Source organism: Tauraco erythrolophus, chromosome 2, assembly GCF_009769465.1.
Source record: "Tauraco erythrolophus isolate bTauEry1 chromosome 2, bTauEry1.pri, whole genome shotgun sequence".
NCBI classification, from domain to species: domain Eukaryota; kingdom Metazoa; phylum Chordata; class Aves; order Musophagiformes; family Musophagidae; genus Tauraco; species Tauraco erythrolophus.
Genome location: NC_141466.1, coordinates 85,465,805 through 85,490,008, shown reverse-complemented (window position 1 = coordinate 85,490,008; position 24,204 = coordinate 85,465,805). Strand labels below are relative to the sequence as shown.

At 38.3% G+C, this 24,204-nt stretch overlaps 2 protein-coding genes across 3 annotated transcripts in view; both read right to left on the bottom strand.

Moving 5' to 3' along the window:
* The window catches only part of NUP133 (nucleoporin 133), a 36,565-nt gene extending 24,786 nt beyond the window's left edge, over positions 1 to 11,779 (bottom strand). The window contains exons 1-8 of the mRNA XM_086631560.1: positions 11,595 to 11,779; positions 8,781 to 8,899; positions 7,850 to 7,953; positions 6,669 to 6,776; positions 4,689 to 4,820; positions 1,811 to 1,981; positions 1,005 to 1,160; positions 840 to 910 (exon numbers count right to left, since the gene is read on the bottom strand). Coding sequence (XP_086487686.1) covers positions 840 to 910; positions 1,005 to 1,160; positions 1,811 to 1,981; positions 4,689 to 4,820; positions 6,669 to 6,776; positions 7,850 to 7,953; positions 8,781 to 8,899; positions 11,595 to 11,779 — 1,046 coding nt within the window. The remainder of the gene's footprint in view (positions 1 to 839; positions 911 to 1,004; positions 1,161 to 1,810; positions 1,982 to 4,688; positions 4,821 to 6,668; positions 6,777 to 7,849; positions 7,954 to 8,780; positions 8,900 to 11,594) is intronic.
* Positions 11,780 to 16,818: 5,039 nt separating this feature from the next.
* The window catches only part of ABCB10 (ATP binding cassette subfamily B member 10), a 30,913-nt gene continuing 23,527 nt past the window's right edge, over positions 16,819 to 24,204 (bottom strand). For both annotated transcript variants that reach the window (XM_086631562.1, XM_086631561.1), the window contains exons 8-13: positions 21,768 to 21,977; positions 21,402 to 21,481; positions 19,867 to 20,047; positions 19,574 to 19,617; positions 18,015 to 18,049; positions 16,819 to 17,436 (exon numbers count right to left, since the gene is read on the bottom strand). In XM_086631562.1, coding sequence (XP_086487688.1) covers positions 17,145 to 17,436; positions 18,015 to 18,049; positions 19,574 to 19,617; positions 19,867 to 20,047; positions 21,402 to 21,481; positions 21,768 to 21,977 — 842 coding nt within the window. In that variant the 3' untranslated portion in view covers positions 16,819 to 17,144. The remainder of the gene's footprint in view (positions 17,437 to 18,014; positions 18,050 to 19,573; positions 19,618 to 19,866; positions 20,048 to 21,401; positions 21,482 to 21,767; positions 21,978 to 24,204) is intronic.

Sequence of the window (24,204 nt, the reverse complement as noted above, 5' to 3'; positions counted from 1 at the left end):
ATTTAAGTACAATCAAAAATAAGTATTTTTCAATATTGTATTTACTTTTTTTTTTTTAGAAAGAAAGACTACACTTTCAAGCTGTTTTATTAACAGCATTCATATTGCAGTACAAAACTAAACAAAGACAGTTGTGGTTTAATTTAATTTAATTACATAAAATCATAACAAAGAGATACTGAATTCTCTGTGTTTGCTGGAACAAGTTGCAATTGCTTACTTGCTGTCTTTGCAATATCAAGACAAAATAAATACCCAAACCTGATAAACTGGCACTAAAAAAGTGAAAGAAATTATTCTTAGGTAACTACTTTGTAATGCTAGAGAGATAACTATATTATCCTGTACTTCATGTGATCGTTATCTGATATGACGTGCTTATTTTATTGACAGTGGCACTTAATGTTTATAAATATGTAAAGGGTGACTGTCATGAGGATGGAGCCAGGCTCTTCTCAGTGACATCCAATGCTAGGACAAGGGGAAATGGATATAAGCTGGAACATAGGAGGTTCCGCTTAAACATGAGGAAGAACTTCTTCCCAGTAAGGGTAACAGAACACTGGAACAGGCTGCCCAGAGAGGTTGTGGAATCTCCTTCTCTGCAGATGTTCAAAACCCGCCTGGACGCATTCTTGTGTGCTGATCTAGGTGGTCCTGCTCCGGCAGGGGGATTGGACTAGATGATCCTTTGAGGTGTCTTCCAATCCCTAACATTCTGTGATTCTGTGATTCAAGTAAATTTAAATTGAAATTACTTACATAAAGTTTTTGCAAGAAAGCAGAACACATTTATCTCATTAACATAAGCCTTACCAGATGCAAGTGTACTTCCTTACCGATTCTGTTGCAAATCCATGTATTGTATATTTACTCCTCCTTTAATATCTTCATAGTTACTTTCAGAACCCTAAAAAACAACACATCTGACTTACAGCTATATATAAATAGGCTATTAATTAAACAAACACACAGAAATCCTTTCCAGGTAAGCTGGCTCTTACCCAAATTGCATCTGTAATATGTTCTTTCAGGATCTTGTTGATATCCCAGTTGAGAATATAACGTTCTGACGAATCATCAATCTCCCATTTGTTTAGATTTGAACTTGTTAGCATATAAAAGCTTGATCTCTCTTCATCCCAAAGAATGCTAGAAATCTGCATTTAGAAAAGGAAAAGCTAAAAAGGTTAAAGTACAGCCTTAATATTTGGATACAACAATCTACACCACTCTCAGTCCACAAAAAAAACCCATCACTTCCTTAGGCAACCTACACAAGTTACATTACAAGATGAAAGTATTACAATAATTTTCAAGAGAAGTCTTATTTTATAGATATAAGAACATCTTTAGAAAGTATGTTTCTCGTACTTTCTTCCAACTTCTGTGGAGTTCATTGACAAACCTCAAACCAATCACCAATCCTTGGCAACTCTAAACCAGAAAAGTAAAATTACACGTTACTGTTAGTTTCTTCAAGTAGTAATGAGGCTTTTACTAGAAAGAGGCAAGACTTTGAATCATTGTGTATTCTCCAGGAAACACAACTACTTTGAATTACTCTCCTTTTAATCAGATTTAAAGAGCAAGTCAGCATTCTCCTTTACAAAGCAACAGATTTATTTGGTTTCTCTCTGTCTTTCAAATTTCAAAGCAATATAAGTAACATAAACGAGCTGAGTCTTGTTTCTTTTTTTTAAAGTCATCATACGTTCTTACATAGTCTTTTTTCTTTCTTAGACATTGAGGCTAGAAATTATAGAGACAAATTAAAGCAATTTACTACATGAATGCTTTTCAAGCTTACCACAGCAGCATGTCCAGGAGACAATATACCCAGAAGAGAAGAAACCTTTCTGCCAATTCCAGAAAACATGCCTTGGCCCTGTGGCAATGCATGCTGATGAATCTTGCCAGAACTATCTGGTATCAATCGAACTAGCTGGCCTCTGGAAGATGATAAAATAAAGCTTCCTCCCTAACAAAAAGAAAAAGCAACTATATTAAAAAAAATAAAAATCACATTCCCAAAACAAAACTATTGTCACATAAAATTCTTTATGTCCGCTTGTAAGAGTAAACACTAAACAAGAACAAGACACAAGGCATCCATAGTACTTGAGAGCTAACAAAGAAAATAAAAACATTTATCACATAAAAAGACTGTTTAAACAAATTTTCCACATTATTCTCTATGCTTGTATCAGTGCAGCATAGAGCCCACAGTATATTTTTTTTAAATTTTAAACCATATTTTCAAAAAACATGAAAAGAAAATATATTTAACCAATCTCTACAGGCACTACTACATTTAACATTGAATTCTAACTACTACATTTAATTCATTTAACATTGAATTATGAATTAAGAAACATTCTACTTCCATGTGTGCATTTAAAACCTGAAGTGTTATTAAGCACACTATAACTACTTTTTTTTTTTAATAGCATCCTATCCTACAGGACACTAATATAAACGAACTGCATAACACATCTTCCTTTCGGTTACGTCAAAAAAAAGTCAAACATCTGACTGGTACTTGGCACTGGCAGAGACTCATTTTCTCAGCATTGCATGACATTTTCATCCATGAAACTCCATTTCAGTTTAACAACAGAACTAAAATCTCATGTAATCCTTGGAATCTAATGATGAAAAATAGCGTTACTTTTGCACTAAGAAAATGTGAAAATTCTTGTGCATTATGCAAAATACGCACTTCACTGTAGGTGCTTATATACCTCATTTAGGAGGCAGAGACTTTTGCTAGTGCATCTCTTGCCTGTCCTAATGGGTGCACCCACACTAGCACTTTAATTAGCATCAGGAGTCTGTTTCTGGAGTGACCTTTCTTGAGTGCACATATACTACAGGCTGGATCACATCACAGAGCAGTCCGAGTGTATCAGCTCTACACAGTTACATAGAACTACAGAAGGGTTAGGGTTGGAAGAAACCTCAAAGATCATCTAGTTCCAACCCTCCTGCCATGGGAAGGGACACCCTCCACTACACCAGGTTGCCCAAAGCCTCATCCAACCAGGCCTTGAACACTTCCAGGGATGGGGCATCTACAACTTCTCTGGGCAATCTGTTCCACTGTCTCACCACCCTCAGAGAGAAAAGTCTCTTCCTTATATCTAATCTAAATCTCCCCTCTTTCAGTTTAAATCCATTGCCCCTTGTCCTATCACTACATGCCCTTGTAAAAAGTCCCTCCCCAGCTTTCCTGTAGGCCCCCTTTAAATACTGGAAGGCTGCAATAAGATCACCCTGGAGCCTTCTCTTCTCCAGGCTGAACAGCCCCAACTCTCTCAGCCTTTGAATGAAACTAAACTGAAAGATGGGCTCTGACCACTAACAGAAGTTTATTTCATGTAGCCAGGCTGGAACTAGTTTAAAATAACAACCCCTCCTCCAAAATGACCTGTGTAGATAGTGGCATTGCCTCAGCACCAACCTTTTTACTTTATAGATTCTCAGTTTTTGCCTTTGCTAAGTATTGCACTGCTTACTAACATGGACGTAGCCTTCGTTCTCCCTACGTCAAACCTGATCAAAGTTTCTATGTTACAGGGCATGAACAAAGCCTGTGAGATGTACAATTTTAAAAAAAAAGGAATGTTAAGGGCCTGGGGGTTGCTGAAAGAATGACCTGTTTACCTGCACAGGAAATGCTCACAGAACAAAACTAAAAAGAAACTTTAAAAATCAGCAAAATTTCCACCATCATACCATATAAAAATTATGTTAAAGGTTAAATCTGCCCAGGGACAGGATGACTAATTAAGTATGGTTGTCATATATGTAATAATGCAGCTTTAGAACATTGATTCATTAATAAAAGGATTTCGCTCTGAAAAAACAATGTTCCTCTGGCTCTGAATTCACATTGATGTCAATGTTTCAACTACAGGTGTGATAAGACCTTGCTTTCCTCATCTTGATGTCTGAAACTTGGGCACAACTCCGCCCTAATAGGCTATACACATATTAGTGTTTCTTAATATCTTGAAACTCTTAAGAAATTTGTCATTAAGATAATTGTCTTCTGATTAGGTTTATAAATGTTTATGACATGCTGATGTCCTAAAATAAAATTTATAATACAGGATACGAACAGCAGATGTTGAAAAAGTCATGAGACAAAACGTAATTTAATTGATAATAACTAGTTTTGAAGATAACACATTGTAACACACACTGAATTTTTGGATATATTCCATTTTGAGAGTGGAACACAGCAAGAAAACAGAATTTCTAAGAACAATTCACAATGTACTTGTCCATTTACTGTCATGCAGAAATCTCTCAATTCAGTCACTAGTGAGCTATACCACAAGTTGCTGAGCGTGTGGTCTGCTGATTCAGATGACGCAGTTCTCTGGTTTTGTGATAGCAGGGTTTCTACCACTGGAAGTAATCACAGTAGTAATAATACTGACAGTCCTCATAGGCTGAGGTATGAAACAAGTCCTGTTAACCATTGTGGTTGAATCCTGCATGCTTCCCTGACTTAAGATCATCACACTCATCAATCATCTCTAAAATTACTCCTCAGAATGTTCAACAGTTTGCTTTGCAACATTTATTGCAGATACAGGACTGATAATGTGGAGCATGGTTTTTAATTTTTAAATTAGGGATTAAAGCAGTATTTTAATAAAAATCATACTGTACTGTACCTTTACTGCTGTTAGAAAACTGCACAGAGAGCCGCCAAAGTCTGTGAATGTCTCCGTATAGGAACCTTCATGTGCAAGACTGGGCCAGTAGCGCACAGAACCTTCACTGGTGGCAACCATTATTGCCAGAGACTTGAAGTGAGAAAATAATTAACAGAACATGTAAGATAATGATAATCAGACTGCAGCTTTAACTGAAACATGTTATTTTACATATCAAGATTGTGAGCGACAAGCACACAAAAAAAGCAGCAAACACACACGGAAGCACGCTGGCAAACCTAGAACTGAATCGCAAAACGATTCTGCAGCATTAACTTAGTACGTGCAGGGAACGTTACACTCACTTATTTTGTTAACAATAATATTTTTAACTGGGGGTTGCTCCTGATAATTCAGGGTCTGCTACTGAAATGCAAACAAAACTTACAGTTGACAGATATAAGAGAGCCTGTGGAGAATTCGAGATGCCAAGAGCTACTAGGGATGACTTAAAATGCAGACTATAATTTATCAAAGAAACTGCTCTAGTGTCATTAAGAGAAATATCAAATCACACAGTGGCTCTTCTCTTCAGAAAGACATAAGCCCACAGTGTGCCTACATCAGGGCTTCTGACTCAGGAAATCACCTAGATATCAAATTCAAAGCATGGAGCAAGAGACTGTGTTCAAGTAGAGATTTACACAGAAAGCGTTCTACCTAATCTACTAGTTGCTGAAAAAAAAATAATCACAGAACAATAGAAGAACAATAGCTGAGAGCTGTTAATTGAGCTCCTTGGAGTTTTCTAACTGATTTTTGACTAGACACAGATCTTCACAAAGGAAAGCAGTTGGCTAATGAACATCACGACAATTAAAAAAACGCCACAGAATGCACTGCCCTTTAGGATTCCAGCCTATTATTTAATAATTTTCATTTTAGTGAAATATCTTCTACCACTAATATTTTTACTTCACTCTATAAAATCCGAGTATCCATGCATAGCTCACAAGCTGAAGATGAAAGAAAAAAAAATTCTTCATTTAGGTGTATTATTTAAACTTCTCTGAGTATGACTAAGTCATAAAGCATTTAGAGTTTTTGAGCTAATCACAAGACATTAAGATTGCTTTTCATCATCTGGAAATGTAACATAGATTCACAGATTCATAGATTTCTAGGTTGGAAAAGACCTTAGAGATCATCGAGTCCAACCGTCCCTAATCCCCATTAAACCATATCCCTAAGTAGATCATCCACCCATAATAACAAGTCAAAATAAAAGATCTTATTACATATTCTGTGCTACTTCTTCCTTCCAAAGAAAAACTGCTTATCCAGTTTTATTAGAGCACCACATACATTAACTGAAAACTACACCCAAGCTGAAAACAAGCAGAGCTTCTTTTCCTCCTGAATCATAGAAACAAACACATTAACGTACTTTCAGAAAACTTAACGGATCTTCAAACCTCATCCTCTAGCACAGTATGTGAAGAAAAGGCATTTAGGAAAGTAATCAGTTAAAACAGATAAATTATCTGTCCTCCCAGTGCCAGCTTCCTCACAAAGACCAGCAAAGGGAGAGTGCTGGTGTTTGCTTTTTATGCATGTGTACTCAGAATTATAACACTGTTGAACAACTTTTTCAGCCAGCATGCACTTAAATTGCACTTGCTTAAACTGAATATTTGATTGCCCTGGTGTTAACACAATACTTCTTAGCTTACTGTATTTTTGTTATGAAAGCATGCCAAGCAATCCCGAGGAAAACTATTATTTAATCAGATCCTATCACATGGAAATGGTGTAATTTGAAAAGACTAGCAAAATTTACTTTATTTTAAACAAATCTACTGCAAACTCTCAATCCTGACCTTTTGAATAGATAGTACTACACCAAACACAGTTTTCAAGTAAGAACTTGATAAAACAGAACATATTCAAAGTTACTCTAAAAGTATTTTTAAACAATACATTTTAAAAGTTGATCACCTGCAGAGAAGACGCTTCACCTGAGGAACTGAGACAAGATATAGCTGCTAAACTAGAACTCCACTGGAAGTCACTGGGTGGCAGCTGCAGTTCCTTGCACTGAGATAACTGTAAGAAATAAAGAGATGCCATTAGAAATATGAGACTGGAAGAATTCATTCCTATGCCACAAAGTCTTTAGATTTTTTGACACTGCTGAAAATTAAATTCCAACTAGCCCGGACACTGCATAAGGAAACGAAAAAGAATGTCATAAGAAATTTTCAGCAAGGCAGTCTCAACCAGCAAACAGCTAAGAATACCTACATGTTTTCAAACATAACTGTTTTTCTTTTGTTATTTCTGAGTGTTTCTCAGAGCACTACAATTCTGAATTATTTATTTCATAGGTGCAATTGTTTGGACATTCCTTAATACAACATGCTAACAAGGCAGCAAAACAAAATTAAACTAGAAGAGCTTGAGAAAGCTCACTATGTACTAAAAGAATAACAAGGAAAAATGCTCCTCCTTTCCCCCAAAAAAAAGCTTTTAAAAAAAAAAATCAGAAAAATTTCAATCCCTTGAAAAATCTCTACAAGTACCAGAATGCGTACACCTGACACTCCACTGTAAGCACAGAATCTGTATAATTAATGTATGTTGCCCTAACTGAAAGATATTGATTTTTTTTTAACTACAAGATTCCTCTGACCACACTTGCTATTCACTGAAATGCAGCTGAGAGGAAGACTGCCCAGAGGGAAAAGAAAAAGTACTGACATAAGAAACCTAGATGAAACATATGTTCACCATAGCTGAAACTAACCTTTTTTTTTTTCTTCTTACTAGTTGAAAATCAGTCACAGAATAATCTAAACCAATCTGTAAAATACACTCTAGTTTCTAACATCTAAAATAAACTTTATTAAAACTATCTAACATAAGGGACACACCTATTCAAATTCAAAGAATTAACCTTATGGTGTTAAGGTGACAAGTGAAAATGAAGAAAGAAACGTAAAATCATTAAGCTCCCTCTAAAGCTTGAGTTTCAGTTATGTTGTTAGTATGACTTCATACCAACATCATCGCTTTTGGGCTCCAATTTATAAAGAAATCTTTGCTTTAAACAACACAACTGAGTAACTCGTTCAACTAGCATAAACCATACAATTTTTCCATTTTGATCTTTCAGTTACCTTAGCAACTGGAGACTGACCAATCTTCCAAATAATCAGCCTCTCTTTATGGACTAGCCAGGCCCATCCACTTTCATCCACTTGAACGCTCAGCTGGTCATCAGCTACATAAAAAGTAATTTTATTTAAAGCATTAAGATTTTTAAAACACTGCAGAGTAACCTTAAAACCTATAAACTTTAATTCTCATATGAAAATAAGAAACATATTTTCTATTCAAACTAAACTCCCTGTTAGAATTTCCATGTATTTGATTAAGATACCAAACTACTACATACAGCTTAAAAATTCATTTGACAAATGATCAGCTATTGAAAGTGAAAAGCAAGACAATCCTAGAAGCTATTTAAATCGATTTACAACAGATAAAAATAATCTTAAAGACTGCTGAGCAATTTACAAAGCTATTATAAAGACAGACATTTTTGGTGGTTCTTAAATCTATCAGGAAAATAAACCTTAACCACAGGCAAAAATTGCTTAGGAAACCAATTTCTTGAACTCAGGGAAAGGTTTCTGTCACTGGGGTTTTCAGAAGTGATGACAAATGTGGATTAGAAAAAAATAATTAAAAAATTACAGCATTCCCTCTAGGAAACAACAGAATCAAAACAAATGAAAAAGATGAGAAAAATCAATAAGCAATAGTTACTAAAACCCTATCATTAGCTTTCTTAATACTCTTGGATTACAGGATATATTTGTGAAGGCAGAAGCTGAAGGACATTTACACGCATCCACACCCACCTGGGTGTTATTACAGTTACACGGTTTGCCAAGCTGTATTCAAATCAAGACCCAAACATATCAGTTTCCACTGTAAAGTCAGCATTTAAATGGCATCAACAACATCTTAACAATTCTTACCTGCCAATTTTCATGAGAAAAATAACAGATAAAAATCTTACTGGACTCTATTTCCAGTTCTTACCATCAGCCTTTTTCAGGGCTTCCATAACCTTAACAGGCAGAGAGGATCCAAAAGCCTTAACATCGTAGTTAATAGTCTCACTTGCTGAGGGATGCTGGATAACTCTGGTAGGAGTTGCTCTTAAACAAAACAAAAAGTTGTAGTGAGTCTTTTATTGTTTCTCCATCAGTTTCAATAGACAGTTACTTTATTAGTGTCTGTTTAGATCTAGATGTGATGAAATGGGTTTACGCAAAATAAACATGCTCCCTCTGGGAGCACCATCTAAAGCAGTAATTTGGTGGCCTCCTTATAAGTTGGTAGCTGTCATCAAATTCCTTTATTTCTTTAAAGAACTGATTTTGAATATGCATTCCTCCCCCTCCTCTCCTCACTGCTTAACTTCGCTACGTTCTGGCTGTCTACAGCATAAAGCTAACCACAACACCAGGAGAAGCTCAACAGAGGCTCTTCTCTGACTGCAGGGCCTATTTCCACCCCCAGTTCTGACACTGCTGGGCAGTACACACCGTGCAACACTTTGAACATCCCGGGCAGCTCAGATCAGTTAGCACTTCTACTGCCCTTCTTTTAGGGCAGAGACTGCCATTTTTAATGTTTCAGTCATTATTTGTTTCTCAATATAATTTATAAAAGCTGTTTTGCATCTTCCCCTACCTTCTCTCTGCAACAGCACAGGTCTGTCTTGTCTTTTGAGCACGATTAAGCGGGTAAAATTTCTCTGCTTTTAGAAGATACTGCCCTCTTTTTCTTTCTCCTCCCAAGCAAAATGATGTCACAGACCCTCTCAGTGTGAAATACCAAAAGATGATACACAGCTATACGGCAATCCTGACACTTGGTTCCAAAAAATACCATATTAAACAGACCTGAGTAGAAGTTCCCCATAACTGAAAATGGGCAACCTTGTTTATCTCAACACCAAATAGCTGCTTCTGAGAAAAGGGATTTGGAAGCCCTGTAGCTGATCTGGGGCTCATGTTAACTCTCAGTTCTGAGTCACATGGAAGGGAGAAGGGAGAGGAGGGAAAAAAAAAAAAAAGAAAAAGAAAGATGGAAATGCCAAAACTCTGAATGACATATTTTATTTTTTAAATGCAGACATTCTGATTCTTTTCCTATTCTTCCTATACCAGGGATACATCTGAGGAAGCTTTGAATTCAAATGCTAGTAGCAGATATCTAGAACATACTGAACATGTGGTATTGTACGCTAGAAGTATAAAAGGACCTCAAAACTGCTCAACTATAAAACGTTTCAGTCAGAATTTGTTACTCTGAGATCATGTCAAATATCCGACAAACAATCTGAGAGCACCTGAGAAACTACAGACTAATAAAGTTTTACTATTCCTGTAGTGGAGTAAATGAACAAAATGAGTAAACATGTATTAGTAACACATAGATTTTTTTTTTTCCTCTTTTCTTTTTATGCAGAAAAGTCATGCCTTGCCTAACAGTTCCATCAGAATTTTCTGAAAAAAGTCAGTGAATATAATCCAGACAATACTAAGGACTTAAATTTTCCAAAATCTTTCAAAAAGATTCCTTGTCAAAGATTCCTAAAGAAATCAATCTATATGAGAAAAAGCTTTACCATAGATCAAACCCTCTATAAAAGCAATAAGTAAAAACAATACAGAGAAAAGAAAGGCTAATTTATACACTGTAGGAAAGTTTCCAGTAGAAGGGAAGGTCCCGTTCTATAAGTCTGTACTGGTGTCTAAAGTCTTCAGCACAGTCACAAAAGAAATCAACTACCAGAGTGACAGTGTCTTAACAGTACAGTATTACTTAGGACAGTCAAACAGCAAACAGAACATGTGAGTTATTAAATACGGAATAAAAGACAAAACGGAAACCACCATGACAACTCTACACAGCACGTCAGCTTCTTGAGTACTAGGATTACCCAGCACAGACACATCTCAACAGCATATTGCAGAAAAACTGCTGAAAAGAGGTTTAAAGATGATCAGAGATACAGAATATAATAAATCCCAACAGAAAAACAAACAGTAAAACTGCATTCATGAAACAGCAATTGTAACAACCTACGACGGTTTCAGCACGCAAAAACGAGGCAGGGCTTGCAAAGAGAGATGAAGCCTTTTGTCAGAACTTCTTGTGCGAACAGCTGAAAGCAAGAGCTTTTTGGCAAAGCCCTCTCATTACGCTCAGTTAGAAGCGTGTCTTAACACACCTACTGAGCCCCTGGAAGAGACTCACATGAGAAACATTTGGCTTTTTTTTTTGGTCCTTTTTAATTATGCTTCCTAGTAGCTCTCTCAACAAGCACCGCTCCTTCAGCAACGGGCGCGTCCGCTCCGCCCCAGAGCAGCAGTGCTCCAGCCGCGTACGGCAGACTCCTTCCCGAGTAACGAGCGAGCCAGGCTCCTCCGAAAGACGCGGCGGACGGCAGGGACGGCAGTCGCTCTCCCCGCACCCGCGCAGCGAGAGGCAGCTCCCGGTCGCTGTGGAAGGGGCGGCCGCAGAGAGCCTGGCGGGAGCAGACGGGCCCGGGGTACGCGCCGCCGCTCGCTCCCCCTCCCCTCGGCGAGCCGGGAGGCGCCTGCGCCGCTGGCAGCGGCCCCCAGGGGCCCCAACCGCAGCACCTGCTACGGAAGCCCCGGGTTTATTTCAGAAACGGGAGAGAAAGAGAGGGGAAACTCTGGGACCGAGAGGCGCGGTCCTCGCGGAGCCCCGGCCGGGAAGAGCGGGGCCGGGGCCAAGGCACCGGCCCGGCGGGAGAAGGCGGCTCACGCCCCCTCGCCCCTGCCCGGAGCTCGGCCGGGCGGCGCGAGGGGCACTTACCGGGCGGAGACGGAGCCGCTCCTCCGCGCCCCCGGGGAGAAGAGCACCGGGGAGCTGGCCGCCGCCACGACGGCCGGGTTCCTCCTGCCGACCGAGCGGGCGAGAGGGCTGGCGGCGGCGCTGCCGAGGTTCCTGCGCGCCGACCCGCCGGGGGTCCGCGGGGAGGAGGGCGCCGAGGGGAACATGGCTGGGGAGAGAGGAGCGGCGCTGGCCCCGCGCTCCCGCCAGGCGCCGCCTGACTGCGTCACTCTGGGGCGCGGCGCGGCCCCTGCCGGGGAGCGGCGGAGACCCCGCGCCGGCTGCGCGCTCTGGCGGCGTCGTAAGCGGGGCTTGGGCGGTGCTCGCGCCAAGGGCTGCTGTGGAAGGACTATGGCAAACCAGCGCTTGGCACTTCAGGAAGGACATGTATTCCAGAAACAGAGTTCCCTAGTCTTGAAAAGGGCCTGTGCTGTAACCTGTGCTTGTCCCCAAATTTCTATTTTAAAAAAAAAAAAAAACAACACAAACCAAACACATTCCATGCAAATTTTGGTATGTTTCACATCTATGGCAAATAAAAATCGTACACTTCAACTATCTGATGGCATAGAATTAGATTTTAGTCTTAAAGGGGAGCTAAATTTTCTCATGGAAAGAAAAAACTGCATTGGTTTGTATGGAAAAAAAAGTTTTCAGAAGGTACGTAGGTACCATCTAGTCTGGGATGAAGCTGAGTTATATGCAGATCATCAATGAAGCTAATTAGTTGAGATAAAACTAAAGAAAAATAGAGCATTCAAAAACTGCCCATCATTTTCCAAAGCCACATTCTTTCATTAAAAGTTACGGCAGTTAGGCTTTCTATGTGGATTGTGGTCCAACAGGTCTGAACCTGAAATGCAGAGGAGACAAACCTGAGATGCTTCATCTGGCAGTGCTGAAGTGTAAGGCACCTGTCAATGTTTCAATGCTTTGCCTTTTAACTTCATTTCCTTTTGCTTTGATTTTATGGGACAGGCAAAATATGAACATTTAGTGGAACATCACTATGCTGTTGCTTCAATGTAGTACCCTTCTATATAGCCTTCTCTGTTCTCTTCCGTGCAGTGACGCTAAACCATCGCGTTACTGTTGTTTCGTTAAGAAAAACAAAACCAGACCAGAAAACGCACACAGAAACAAGCAAATGGGGAAAAACAGTAAAACTCAAGCAGCTGTCCACATTTTCCAACATTTGTGAACAGTGATATACAAATGATTTTAAAAACTGAAAGCTCCCCTTCACATCTCGTTTCTAAAATATTTGAGGCACTGTGAGGAGTAGTTTTTTGCCGATAGAATCCTGTACACGCTTTGCTACACTTCCTCAGGGAATTACTTGGCTTGTCTTTTGCTGTCCCAGTCCCGTGGTGAGAGCTCCATCTTCAGGACAGAGGATACAACTCAACCTTTAAATTTCATTTTCGACAGAGAAAGCTAGTTTATGCTAACTATACCGGTTAGAGACTTAACTAGTTCTTGAACTGAGGCTCATGTGGTATTTGAAAAGGTGAACTTCCAGCACGCAATTTTGAAAATACTGACCTAGTAACAACATGAACTAAGATATGGAAATAGTGGACTTACATTAAAGTCACAGTTTCAACATATATGGGATTGATAATCTTCGTATACTTCTGGTTTTGATTTGCTGATGGATGGATTGAAAAACAGTGTAGAATATATTGTCTAGGTAGACCAGCCACAAACAGGTGCCTACTTATTTAGAAAGAAAACTAGTCTGAAAGGATAGCAGCAATCAAACCCCATCATCTGCAGAGCAAAACAAAATTGCCATGAATTGGTTAACTGATTGTGCCTACTGGGACGATGCAGATGTTTAAACAAAGATGCGTATAAAAGATCAGTTAAGATATGTAATGTCTTGCTTATCAGAATACAGTTTCCCAATAGGTCAGCATATTAATCCATTGGATCACTGCATCGTGAATTTAAGACTTAAGCAACTGGGAACACTTCTCCCCATTCAAGGCAGCTGAAAATGTTGAGTAGTGGAAATGTGAACACAGAATTGGCAAGGCCACAAAGGCAGGATATTCTCTTCTATTACTCCCCTAACTGGATTCCACTCCCTTTTCAAAGATTAAAGTATTGACAGAAAAGAGGCTCTGTATATCAGAAGGCTATGACAAAAAGTTGCATTAACTACTTGAAACCTGAGTTGAAAAAACTTTAGCTCTTTCAAAGACGCCAATCATTCACTGCAGTGATGATGCTGTGATCAATACTCTAAGCATTAAAATAAATAGATTAATAAGTAGTTTAAGTAATAAAATTACTCAAAACACTTTATTTTCAGTGACTTACTTCTTTCAGGAAAACAGTCATGCTGCCAAGAATCAGAAAACTTATTAGGCACACAGTAAAGGGATTAAGTGTATATTGAGACTTTCTTTAAGTCTCCAAATACTCAACCGTAACTAATATATTCAATTTAGCAAGGTAGTTTTGAAAGCAATTAGTTACAGTCATGGGTAAAAAAAGTTAAGGAAGTAATAGTTCTGTCCTCCAAGGCAAGGGTGAAAAAGCCAGTGTTAATAAAAGGCTTCAAAATTATGCCCATAGATATCAACTAAAATATGGCAACTAGTAATTGAAACTGAAAAATGTTTGTATTACATATCTGATATATGTTTGTACATGTAATATTAATTACATTTATTTTGGAATGTCTGGAAAATCATCTTTACTACTTTTCTACACAGAGAAGACATGTTCAGGCCAAAGCGAACACTAGTGTGCACGGCCTAAGAGAGAGATGGTCTTATAGAATGTGCTGCACCAGGTGTGAAAGGACACTTTGAAAACTCAACCAATTCTGAATAAGGTCTGCCTCTTCCTTCAGGAAATGTTAGGTAAGTTTAATTTGACTTAAATTGTATTTGCCTGTGGTCAAAAGCATTTCTGAAGTACCTTTTGGCCTTTGGAGTAGCATTGCTCTGTTTGGAGCTGTTAACTACCATCCCTCATGGAACTGAACCTCTTCCTACTAACAGCAGCTTAAACAAAACAAACAGCAGATATACAGTATTACTAAAAACTGAAGGGGGAACGAAAATGGAAAATACAGTCAGTGAGAGTAAGAAAGTTTGATTTATACTTCTCTGATTCTCTCATGTCATCTTTTCTACATTGCATGGCTGCTTTTTGTCCTGTGGACCACGCTACACGAGGTAGCAGCACGAAATCGTGGTCCTTAGCAAAAGACACCTGTCAGGACTGTTAGAGATACACCAACAGTTTCCATCTTAGACAGGAAGGTCTTCAAATCTTGTAACAAAAAGAGTCTGGTACTTTAATTTTTCTCTTTCTCACACCTTTTTCCTCATTAAGCTGTGAGGGCTCCTACAGTTCAAAATGCAACCATATCCAGTGTTGGTAGCACTGCTGTGGAAGTATACAGCATACCATGTGCGCACACCACATACGTTGTAGCTGTCAACACCACAGATCTGAAGCTGTCCAGTAAAGATTTCTACTTGCAGGTTACTAAGAAACTTTATTTTCTCACCTTGTTCAGGTCTGTGGTTTATTTCAAGGAGTATTTTGAGTGGTTCTAATCTGAAAAATATCTGTTATTCAATGTACCTGTTATTACAGACATTCACTTTTCTGTGGACTAGAACTTTTCTGTAGCTTTTCACACTTTTCTGTAGACTGCAACACCTGCCAGAACAACCAATGAACAAAAGACAGAAAACATTCCTTCAGTTCAGCTGCAAGTAATCCCTGTAACCTGTGTAAACATATTAATAAAGGGATTCTCACAAAAGGAGAGATTACGTGAGTAAAGATTAAAGTTCAAGCCCCTCTAAATACATTATAAAGAGAATCACTGGTAGTCAACACTGAAGTTAAACATTGGTTCAGTGGTATATTTGGCATATCTTTAGTAAACATCTGCTTCTAGTAAAACTGTATCAGAAGGGACCTCTTTAGTGTTTTCACTGTGTTCCACGAAGTGCCATTAATAGCACATTAGTTAAACATTTTAAGCCTGCCAGCACTACATATCTCACCTATTGCCAATAAAGTTTTCCAGCAACGAATTTTCCTAGCATAGATGAGTTTTATATCGTAGAATCATCTGGTTGGAAGAAACCCTCAAGATCGAGTCCAACCATTCACCCTGCACTGTCAGAGTCCCTAAACCATGTTGCTCAACACCAAACCCCCACGGTTTTTAAACACCTCCAGGGATGGGGACTCCACCACCTTCCTGGGCAGCCTGTTCCAATACTTCACAACCCTCTCTGTAAAGAAATTTTTCCTGATATCTAATCTAAATTTCCCCTGGCGTAACTTGAGGCCATTCCCTCTCGTCCTGTCATTCATAACACGAGAGAAGAGACCGACCCCCATCTCCCTACAACTTCCTTTCAGGTAATTGTAGAGAGTGATAAGGTCCCCCCTGAGCCTCCTCTTCTTTAATGTGACCTAGGAAGCTTCTAGTTTTTTTTAAAGTTACCTTGTGGGGTTTTGCATCTTCAGAAAGTCTAGAGAGATTCTGTTGAAGACATTCTTATGTTAGAAACATGAAGCCTACTCTTCACTGCCAGATGTACCCTCCTGCTGTTATTCAAGTTGATGTAATGTAGTGCAGTTGTCCTTGAGAAGGTAGTTTACTAGCTGTCCCCAATAAGGTAGGTAGGCAAAACCCAGGAGTTCTATGAATGAAACTTTAAGTAACAATAAAAAAACTCCACTTAGATATGCTTTTAAAAAGGACAAAAAACTTACCTATATGAAAGTGTGTTCTTTTGGACAGCATCTTAGAAAGGAAGGGAAACTAAAGAACTGGTGAAATAGAGAAGGGAAGAAAATGCATGCAAATTTTAGATTTTCCTCTCCTGACTTAATATACTAATACACTTCCTTTGTTCTTATGTAAAGTCAGTTAAGTTTTTTGTTTGTTTGTGTAAAGAACTTTCCTCCAACTCATGCTTCCATAGCTCTAAAATGTGTTCTCATACGTAATTCTCTATGGTAACTGTAGATGGTGATCATAATCAACTTTCACATTTCAGACAAATGGTAACTGAAAGGAGAATGCAGGGGAAGTCAGACACAACTTCTGGAGTACATTAGTGTCATGCATTTTTCAATTCCAGTATTTTAAGACTACTGACCAGCACAGAACGCAAAAGTTCCTTGAAAAGGGAAGAGACAATGATATGAAAAGGATAAGATTGTCATTTAATTACCCTTAAAATACTGAATTTACTTGAGAATGCAGCACGTCATCATACAGTGCATCATAGCAAACAAGATTCTAAAACGTCTCAATTAACATAATACAAAGCAGAAAAATCTATACACTGCAATTATCTGTGATAGACATTTTTAAAAGTTCCAATAATTATTTAAAAGCTTTCAATAAAAAGTTTAAACACATTTAAGTCTCAAAAGAATATTTTGTACATTTTGGAAAAATATAACATTTACTTTACATAACTGAAACATAAGTTATATTCTTTGTAGTTTGTAAGCTTCCATTATTCATACATTCTCTCATACATTTTCTTTTAATACCTCCTTTTCTCTAGATTGTAGATCTAATGCAAAAGTATCACTATTCTGAAGAAAAGCTTGTTTCTGCATTAGTTTCCTGAAAAGTCCATTTGGATTTGCAAGTAGTTCCTCATGTTTTCCCCATTCAAGAATTTTACCCTGGCCAAGGACTGCAACAAAATCAGCATTCTGAATAGTAGACAGACGATGAGCAATAATTAGGACGGTCCTCCCTTCCATCAGCCGGTCGAGAGCTTCTTGCACTAGATACTCATTTTCAGCATCCAAAGCACTATTAAGAAATGGGAAGCAGGGAGGGGAGAGAGGAGGAGATTGGTTATTTTAACACAGGTTAAGACTGCAAACCCTTGCTATTGTTGGTGAAGATGAACCAATGGCACTGCAGGAAAGTTTTGTGAATATGCTTAGTGCACATATCCAAGTTACGGTCCTTGCGTATTCTCATATGCAAAATATGCTTGGAGAAATAACACTAAATTAATTCAGTGAAAAAAAAAGTTATACTGCAGTATAATCATCTCTCTTTTACACTAAGGTCTTCATTTAAACTAAAGATACAAAAAAGCTTTAAGTGAAAGTTTCAAAAAATCAAGTTACATATTACAAATTTAACTCCATGAAAAATTACAACAGAGTGTACCAGTTATCTTTTCCACTTTGCATAATCAGCTTTTATCATAGGTCTCCTAACTAATTCACACATTCTAGGAAGCACATTGTTTTTGTGGATAGAGAAAAATAAGGGGCTAGATAGTGTGTGCAAGGGCACGCAGAGAAAGAAAGAACACCTCCCAGATCTGAGTTTTACAGATATATCATTTCTAAGTTTCTATTTATTTTCTTTCTTACCTTGTTGCTTCATCTAACAGAAGAATTTTAGGATTCTGAAGAAGAAAGTAGAATTTGTTATAAGAACAATTAGACAAGATCCGAATATTTCTATCAATAGAGAACAGGATTCATACAGCTTCAAACTCCCAAGTAAGCGTACTTACTTCATCAAAAGAACTGAGTGTCATTCAAAGCGTTACTTTTAAGAAGTCTAAATGCTAAGAGCACGGAACAGAAACAACACTCTTCCATTTTCAGATTTTCCAAACTAAAGTAACAGAACACTATTACCCGATAACTATTTGAAACATACAAAGTAAAGATGGGAGATGATTTTTAATGCATACTTGGCAGCATTGTGGTAAAAAGTTCAATTTCCTATTTACTGCTCTTGTGTGGATCTTTCAGAGAGGCTCAGTCACCCTCTGCTGGCAGTCAGTCTGCTATATGTAACTGCCTAGTAACAGTAAAAAAACCCTACCAACAAGCAGCATTTCACCCACAGATGAAATACGTAGTACTTAAGAACTAGCATTTAAGAACTCTTCCCAATTAAATAAAAACTAAACAAATAAACAAAAATTGCCAGCACTCGAACAATCACATCCCTAAGAAGATTCTTCTGAACTACAGCACATAACCCAAACTTCATTGATAAAGTTGAGAGTAAAAGCTTTAGACTTCACATGGAAGAGAAAGGACTCCACCACACTCCCAATCACATATATATCAACTACTAATTTTTTACAACTTCCCCTCGCCACCATAAATTCTCTACTCCATGAACTTGACATGAAATGCAATCAGCTTTCCAGCATTTGTGGTAACAGAGAACTGGTGTAATAAAAAATACCCAGTAATCTAGCAAAAGTAGGCATGCCAGGATGCTACCGCGACCAGTGCACCTTAATGTGAATGTAAGCTGGGTTCGGCAAGGGTCAAAACTTCCAGCTGAGCATCAGCACCAGACTGCCTCCCTCTGAGGCCCCATGGCTTTTCCCTGAACCTTACTCTGTCCTTCTCATCCTCAGAAGCCTGCTCAAATGTGTGCAGCACAGAGCCTGCCCTAAAGCTAGACCCACGCCAACCCTTGAAGAAAAAAAAACGACAGAACATTGTGCCCGAAATAGTATCTTGTCCCAAATCCAAGCAAGATCCCCTCAAAGCCAAGTCAGGGCATCTGTAGTGCTAGTAAGTTGCAACCCATAAAAGTCAACCCATGAATGACAGAGATCTGAACACAATATACGAGTTTACTAGCACCACATTCACAGTCTTCCTTTATCCTTGACCTGGTCTTACGAAAGTGAGTCATTATACAATGATTTACCATCAGTCTGGGCAAGAACTATCAAAAAACATGACTGAAAGATAGGAAGAAGCATTTATAGAAGTAAATTGTCTTTAGTTAAACCACTCAGCCCTTTCAAACTTCCTCATTAACATTAACGATATAATTTTCTTCATAAAAATATTTTTCCATCTCTCCCATTGAAATACTTCTTCCTTTTTAACTCTTCCCACCTCCCACAAAGTAGTTAAATAACTATTTGGATGCTATTTGGATGCTGGCATACCTTCAGCAGAGCTCGAGCAATTGCAATTCGTTGCTTCTGTCCACCTGGTGGAAAAAGCTCAATAAATTGAAACAGGAAAACAGCTGTGAAGTAATTTTAACTGAATGCCTGGGCTGAGCAGAATTAGGCACACGTACTTTACGGGGGATGGTGGGAAGGGAGATGAAAGAGGGACTTTTTTAATACTTATGGCAGTCTATGACTTGGAGAAAAAACCGGTAACAAAAAATAATAGCATTATTACTTCACTCTCTAGCATCAAGATTTTTAAAATAAGCAATATAAAGATGTACCTGAAAGCAAAATGCCTTTTTCTCCAACTACAGTGTCAAACCCTTTTGGAAAATCTCTGATAAAACTAGCAGCATTAGCTATTTCAGCAACTCTCTCAATCTCCTCTGCAGTCACAGTAGAAGGATCCTCTGCACCATAGGCAATATTTTCAGCAATAGAACAGGAGAACAGAATTGGTTCCTGATAAATGCAAAAACACAACTAATATGGTAGGTCTGTAATTACATGCAAGTATTGTCTGTACCTCAAATAACATAAATCCCACTGACAAGACCCAGCTTTAATTTTTTTACATATTCTCCTGTATGTATATAAGCTAGAGTTAATTGAATTAAAAACAAACAAATGAAAAATCCCTCTCCTAGCACCAAAATGGGCATTGAACCAATTAAAAAATAAGTTGCTTTTTTAACTGACAGAACATAACATAACCCTCAACTCCTAGTATTTGAGGAAGATTTCAGAAAGAGCTATTCATTCAAACATCAGAAAACCTCCCTTTGTATTTTACTGCTTATCATAATTTGCAACAATGATTCTTCTCTTAATCTCCACACAGATTTCATGGCATTTTGTGCATTTAATTTATAGTAAAGCTTAAAACAGAGAAGAGGACTGGCAGACAGGACAAGTGATGTACAATGGGAAAATGTCTGAAACAAGGTAAGCCTGCTCTGTTTATAAAATAGAGACATGCTATAGTATGTATCCCAGTATAAATCTCTTACTGGTAACTCAAGTGGAATACATACATTCAAAAAGAAAAATGCTAATGTGCCCACAGGAAAATAATTTTAGCACAAAAGCTTTTGGTGGCATTATTACATTAAGTAGATGTTTTGAAACGCAACATACGCCCAGTTATCCTTAATGCTTTTAACCAGAACATCAACGTAACAGTTAACTGCACAGTGAAGCATCTGAGGAGATGAGGGAAGGAACATACATATTATCATTGGTCAAATAGTTTCTTTTTAAGAGGTCACTGAACATCTCTCTATACTTCCATAGTTTGGGGGCGTTGCTAGGGAGGGGGCACTACAAGAGTAAGTGCCAACAGTGCTGTATTTTCATGCTTTCCTAATGGAATTGTGTTTGCCTGGAAACAACACAGAGCACAGAAGGTCAGTTTTCAAATGGTTGTGTAAAACATGATTGTGTAACTTCCATTAATAAAAAATGTGATTAAATGTTAAGGTTTGTGTTACTTTCTTCAACAAATCCTAGCAAACATCAAGATGGTCGTAACTATACAGTTTGCAACAATGTGCTTTCCAGTCTCCACACGCACACTTTTCTCCTGAGCTAACACTTCGAATCTCTATGATTATCTAAAAACAGACTACAGAATAACGGGTCTAGCTCTGAATACTTATTTTTACAACAAAGCACGCACAATAGCAGTTAACAGTGAGATGGAGGGATTTCACTGAGAAGCAGGATTATATAATTTCAAAAAGAAGAAAGTGAGGCACAGCTAGTTGATCACACAAAATTATTTAATTTACTTACAATTTTTTTATTCCTTCCTTACCTGACTCACTGTTCCAATCTTTGTCCTGAACCAGAGTGGATTTAACTGACGGATATCAAAGCCATCAACAGTGATTGTACCTTAAATTAAGAAACAGTAAAGTCAAGTGTGTTTGACAAGTACTGAAAAGAGATAGAAAGAACAGTTGAGAACAACAGCCCCCGAGGAATCACATAATGGTGGATCAGAAATGCACAGTTATGCAGGCATCTCCACAAGGTATCTATACACCCCAGAGGGAAGCATGGTGCATCAGTGGAATAGTCACATGAGGACCTCAAGCACAGGAACCCTGACTGTTTATAAAATGTATCTGAGATGCAATGCATCAATTGTCATGGATAAGAGCGACACACAAAAACATACCTGAGATAGGATCATACAGCCTCAGCAGAAGAGATACAATAGTCGATTTCCCTGTACCACTTTGGCCAACCAGAGCCATAACAGAGCCAGCTGGAATTGAAAGGCTAAAATCTTTGAAAATTGATGTTTCTGGACGTGTTGGATACGCAAACTCAACGTCTCTGAATTCCAAAGCACCTCTGAATGTGTCTTTGCCTAATGTGATTCCCTCTGTATGACAAAGAATAAAATACAGAAAAGTAAACAGAAACAAAAATCAGCTCAGCCCTCCTAGAACTTGCTTTACAGACACTGGATAGAAATATCTATCTCCACGTTAAATCTAGGCACAGCTGCAAACCACAGCTGAGGACCACGGGGGTTATATTTCAGCCAGGACTGAATCAGTGTGGTACACCACTTGTTTCTGAATGCAATTTCAGGTTGCTCACCAGCAATGAACCTGTAGGCTACCTACAGCAAGAGGGAGAATTTGCATCTTGCTTATACCTAACGACTAACAATGTTCACTTCTAGTAGAATTATCTGAGTTTTTAAGCTCATTATAAACAATTTAAGTTTTGTCAATTAGGACCAATGAAATAAAATGGCATTGCTGAAGGCCAAAGTCCCGTTGCCATAGAACACACGCAAAAAGATAAACATTGCAGATCACTTACTGCCCTTTCACCGAGCCACAAAAATCACCTGAAACACCCTCCCCTTTGGAAAAGAGCAGCTCCCTCTCCACTATCTGTTACCTGATTAGCTTTTAAGCAAAAGCTGTCACTGGAATAAAGCTGCTGCTGGGTTTGTTGCATTAATGGCCATTTTTTAGATTTTTTTTTTTTTTTTAAGTGGAAAGTATATTTAATAAATTTAGGACAACAGTGTATTCGAAGACCAACCAGAGGCATAACTCTTAGGCAACAGTTCACCGAAACTGAAATTTCAGTTTGTGAAATATCATAACAAACCATTATGAATTCATGATTGCCAAAGTTAAATAAAACCAGCTTCTTTCTGGAGCGCAGCATTTGATTTAAACAATTATCTTGAAAGAATATCAGTACTCAGTACTAGCAAAAGCTTATTAATAGGTAAGACGGAAACAGAATTTCTTCAAACCCTGTTAAATCCCAGGGACACAAATCCATACAAAACAAACTAATTGGACAGTGGTGCTGCATTCCCGAAGGACAGTCTCACTGGCGAAGTTCCTACCCGTTTTGTGAAAACTGGAAGCACCAGAGCAACACTCGAGTAGTGTTTGTTCATGCTTAAGACATGCAACTCAAAACTCTTCATTCTTTTCAGACGCAGCACACAAGTAACCCCCAAGTAGCCACAGCACATGGCAGCACATGCCCATGTTTGTTTAAACAGTAACTGTAGATAGGAAATACAGACACTCATCAATACCGATCAAGATTTCACTAGTCCTGCTGTTCCTAGAGCAAATTTTTTTTTTTTCACTTTTCTGTTTTTCTGTATTTCCTCCTATTCTCCAGGTTTTCAGTTTGATGGTAGTAGCATAGAAATGGCAAAGGCAATTTCAGACTCTTTCCTTGACTTTAATCCATGGACACACACATTGTAGCTTGTTTGTCAGGTAAAAGCACAATGGTCTGTAAACCTCCCCCTGGGAATAGAAATGTATTTGCTAAATCCTGTGCTAGCAGCATAATCCTTACTATTACCAAAGCAACAAGTAATCACATCTTTATTCTCAGTTTCAGTTATTGCACAGTCTATTCCATGGCCTGAAACACTGAAATCTACTGCAATACAGGAAGTCTGGTAGTACAAATCCTTCCTCTACATATTACTGTAAAAATATCTAAAAGCTATATACAGGATTGTGCTTGCTTCTTGATTGGATTCTAGATACAGGGAAGACTGACATTATAATTTGTTCTTGAGATAGAGTTCTGTGAAAATAAAACCTAAGTAGCCAAGAAAGTAGATGTTTCAGGTGGGTTTGGACAGTAGAGAAATAGTCTCTTGGCTTTGTCGTCTGATGAGCCAGAAATCAACTATAATTGGGTTTTGAGACAAAGGTTTATACCCTTTGCTATGTATTTAGTTTGTACTGAAAGGAAACTTAAAAGAAGCTTTCTGTGAGCCTATGCGACGATGTCTAAAACTTTGTCCGATTTACGTTCCGTCTATAAAATAAAGATTTTTTTCTGGATGTCACTATTGGTGTGACTAAACAATTCAATACCTGCAGTGGGAAAGACAACTTCTGCCGCATTACTACTGCCTACTCTGCCCTGTAAAGATGAAGACCACTGAAATAACCCAGGTTTAAAAAAAAATAAAATAAAAAAATCCCATCCAAACGATGACGAATCCAACAGTTGCACTAGGTCTACAAAGGGCACAGGAAACTGCAGTGTGGCACTGGATGTCATGGCAGGAAGTTTAAGTCAGCTTCATTGCTAAACAGCGTGTA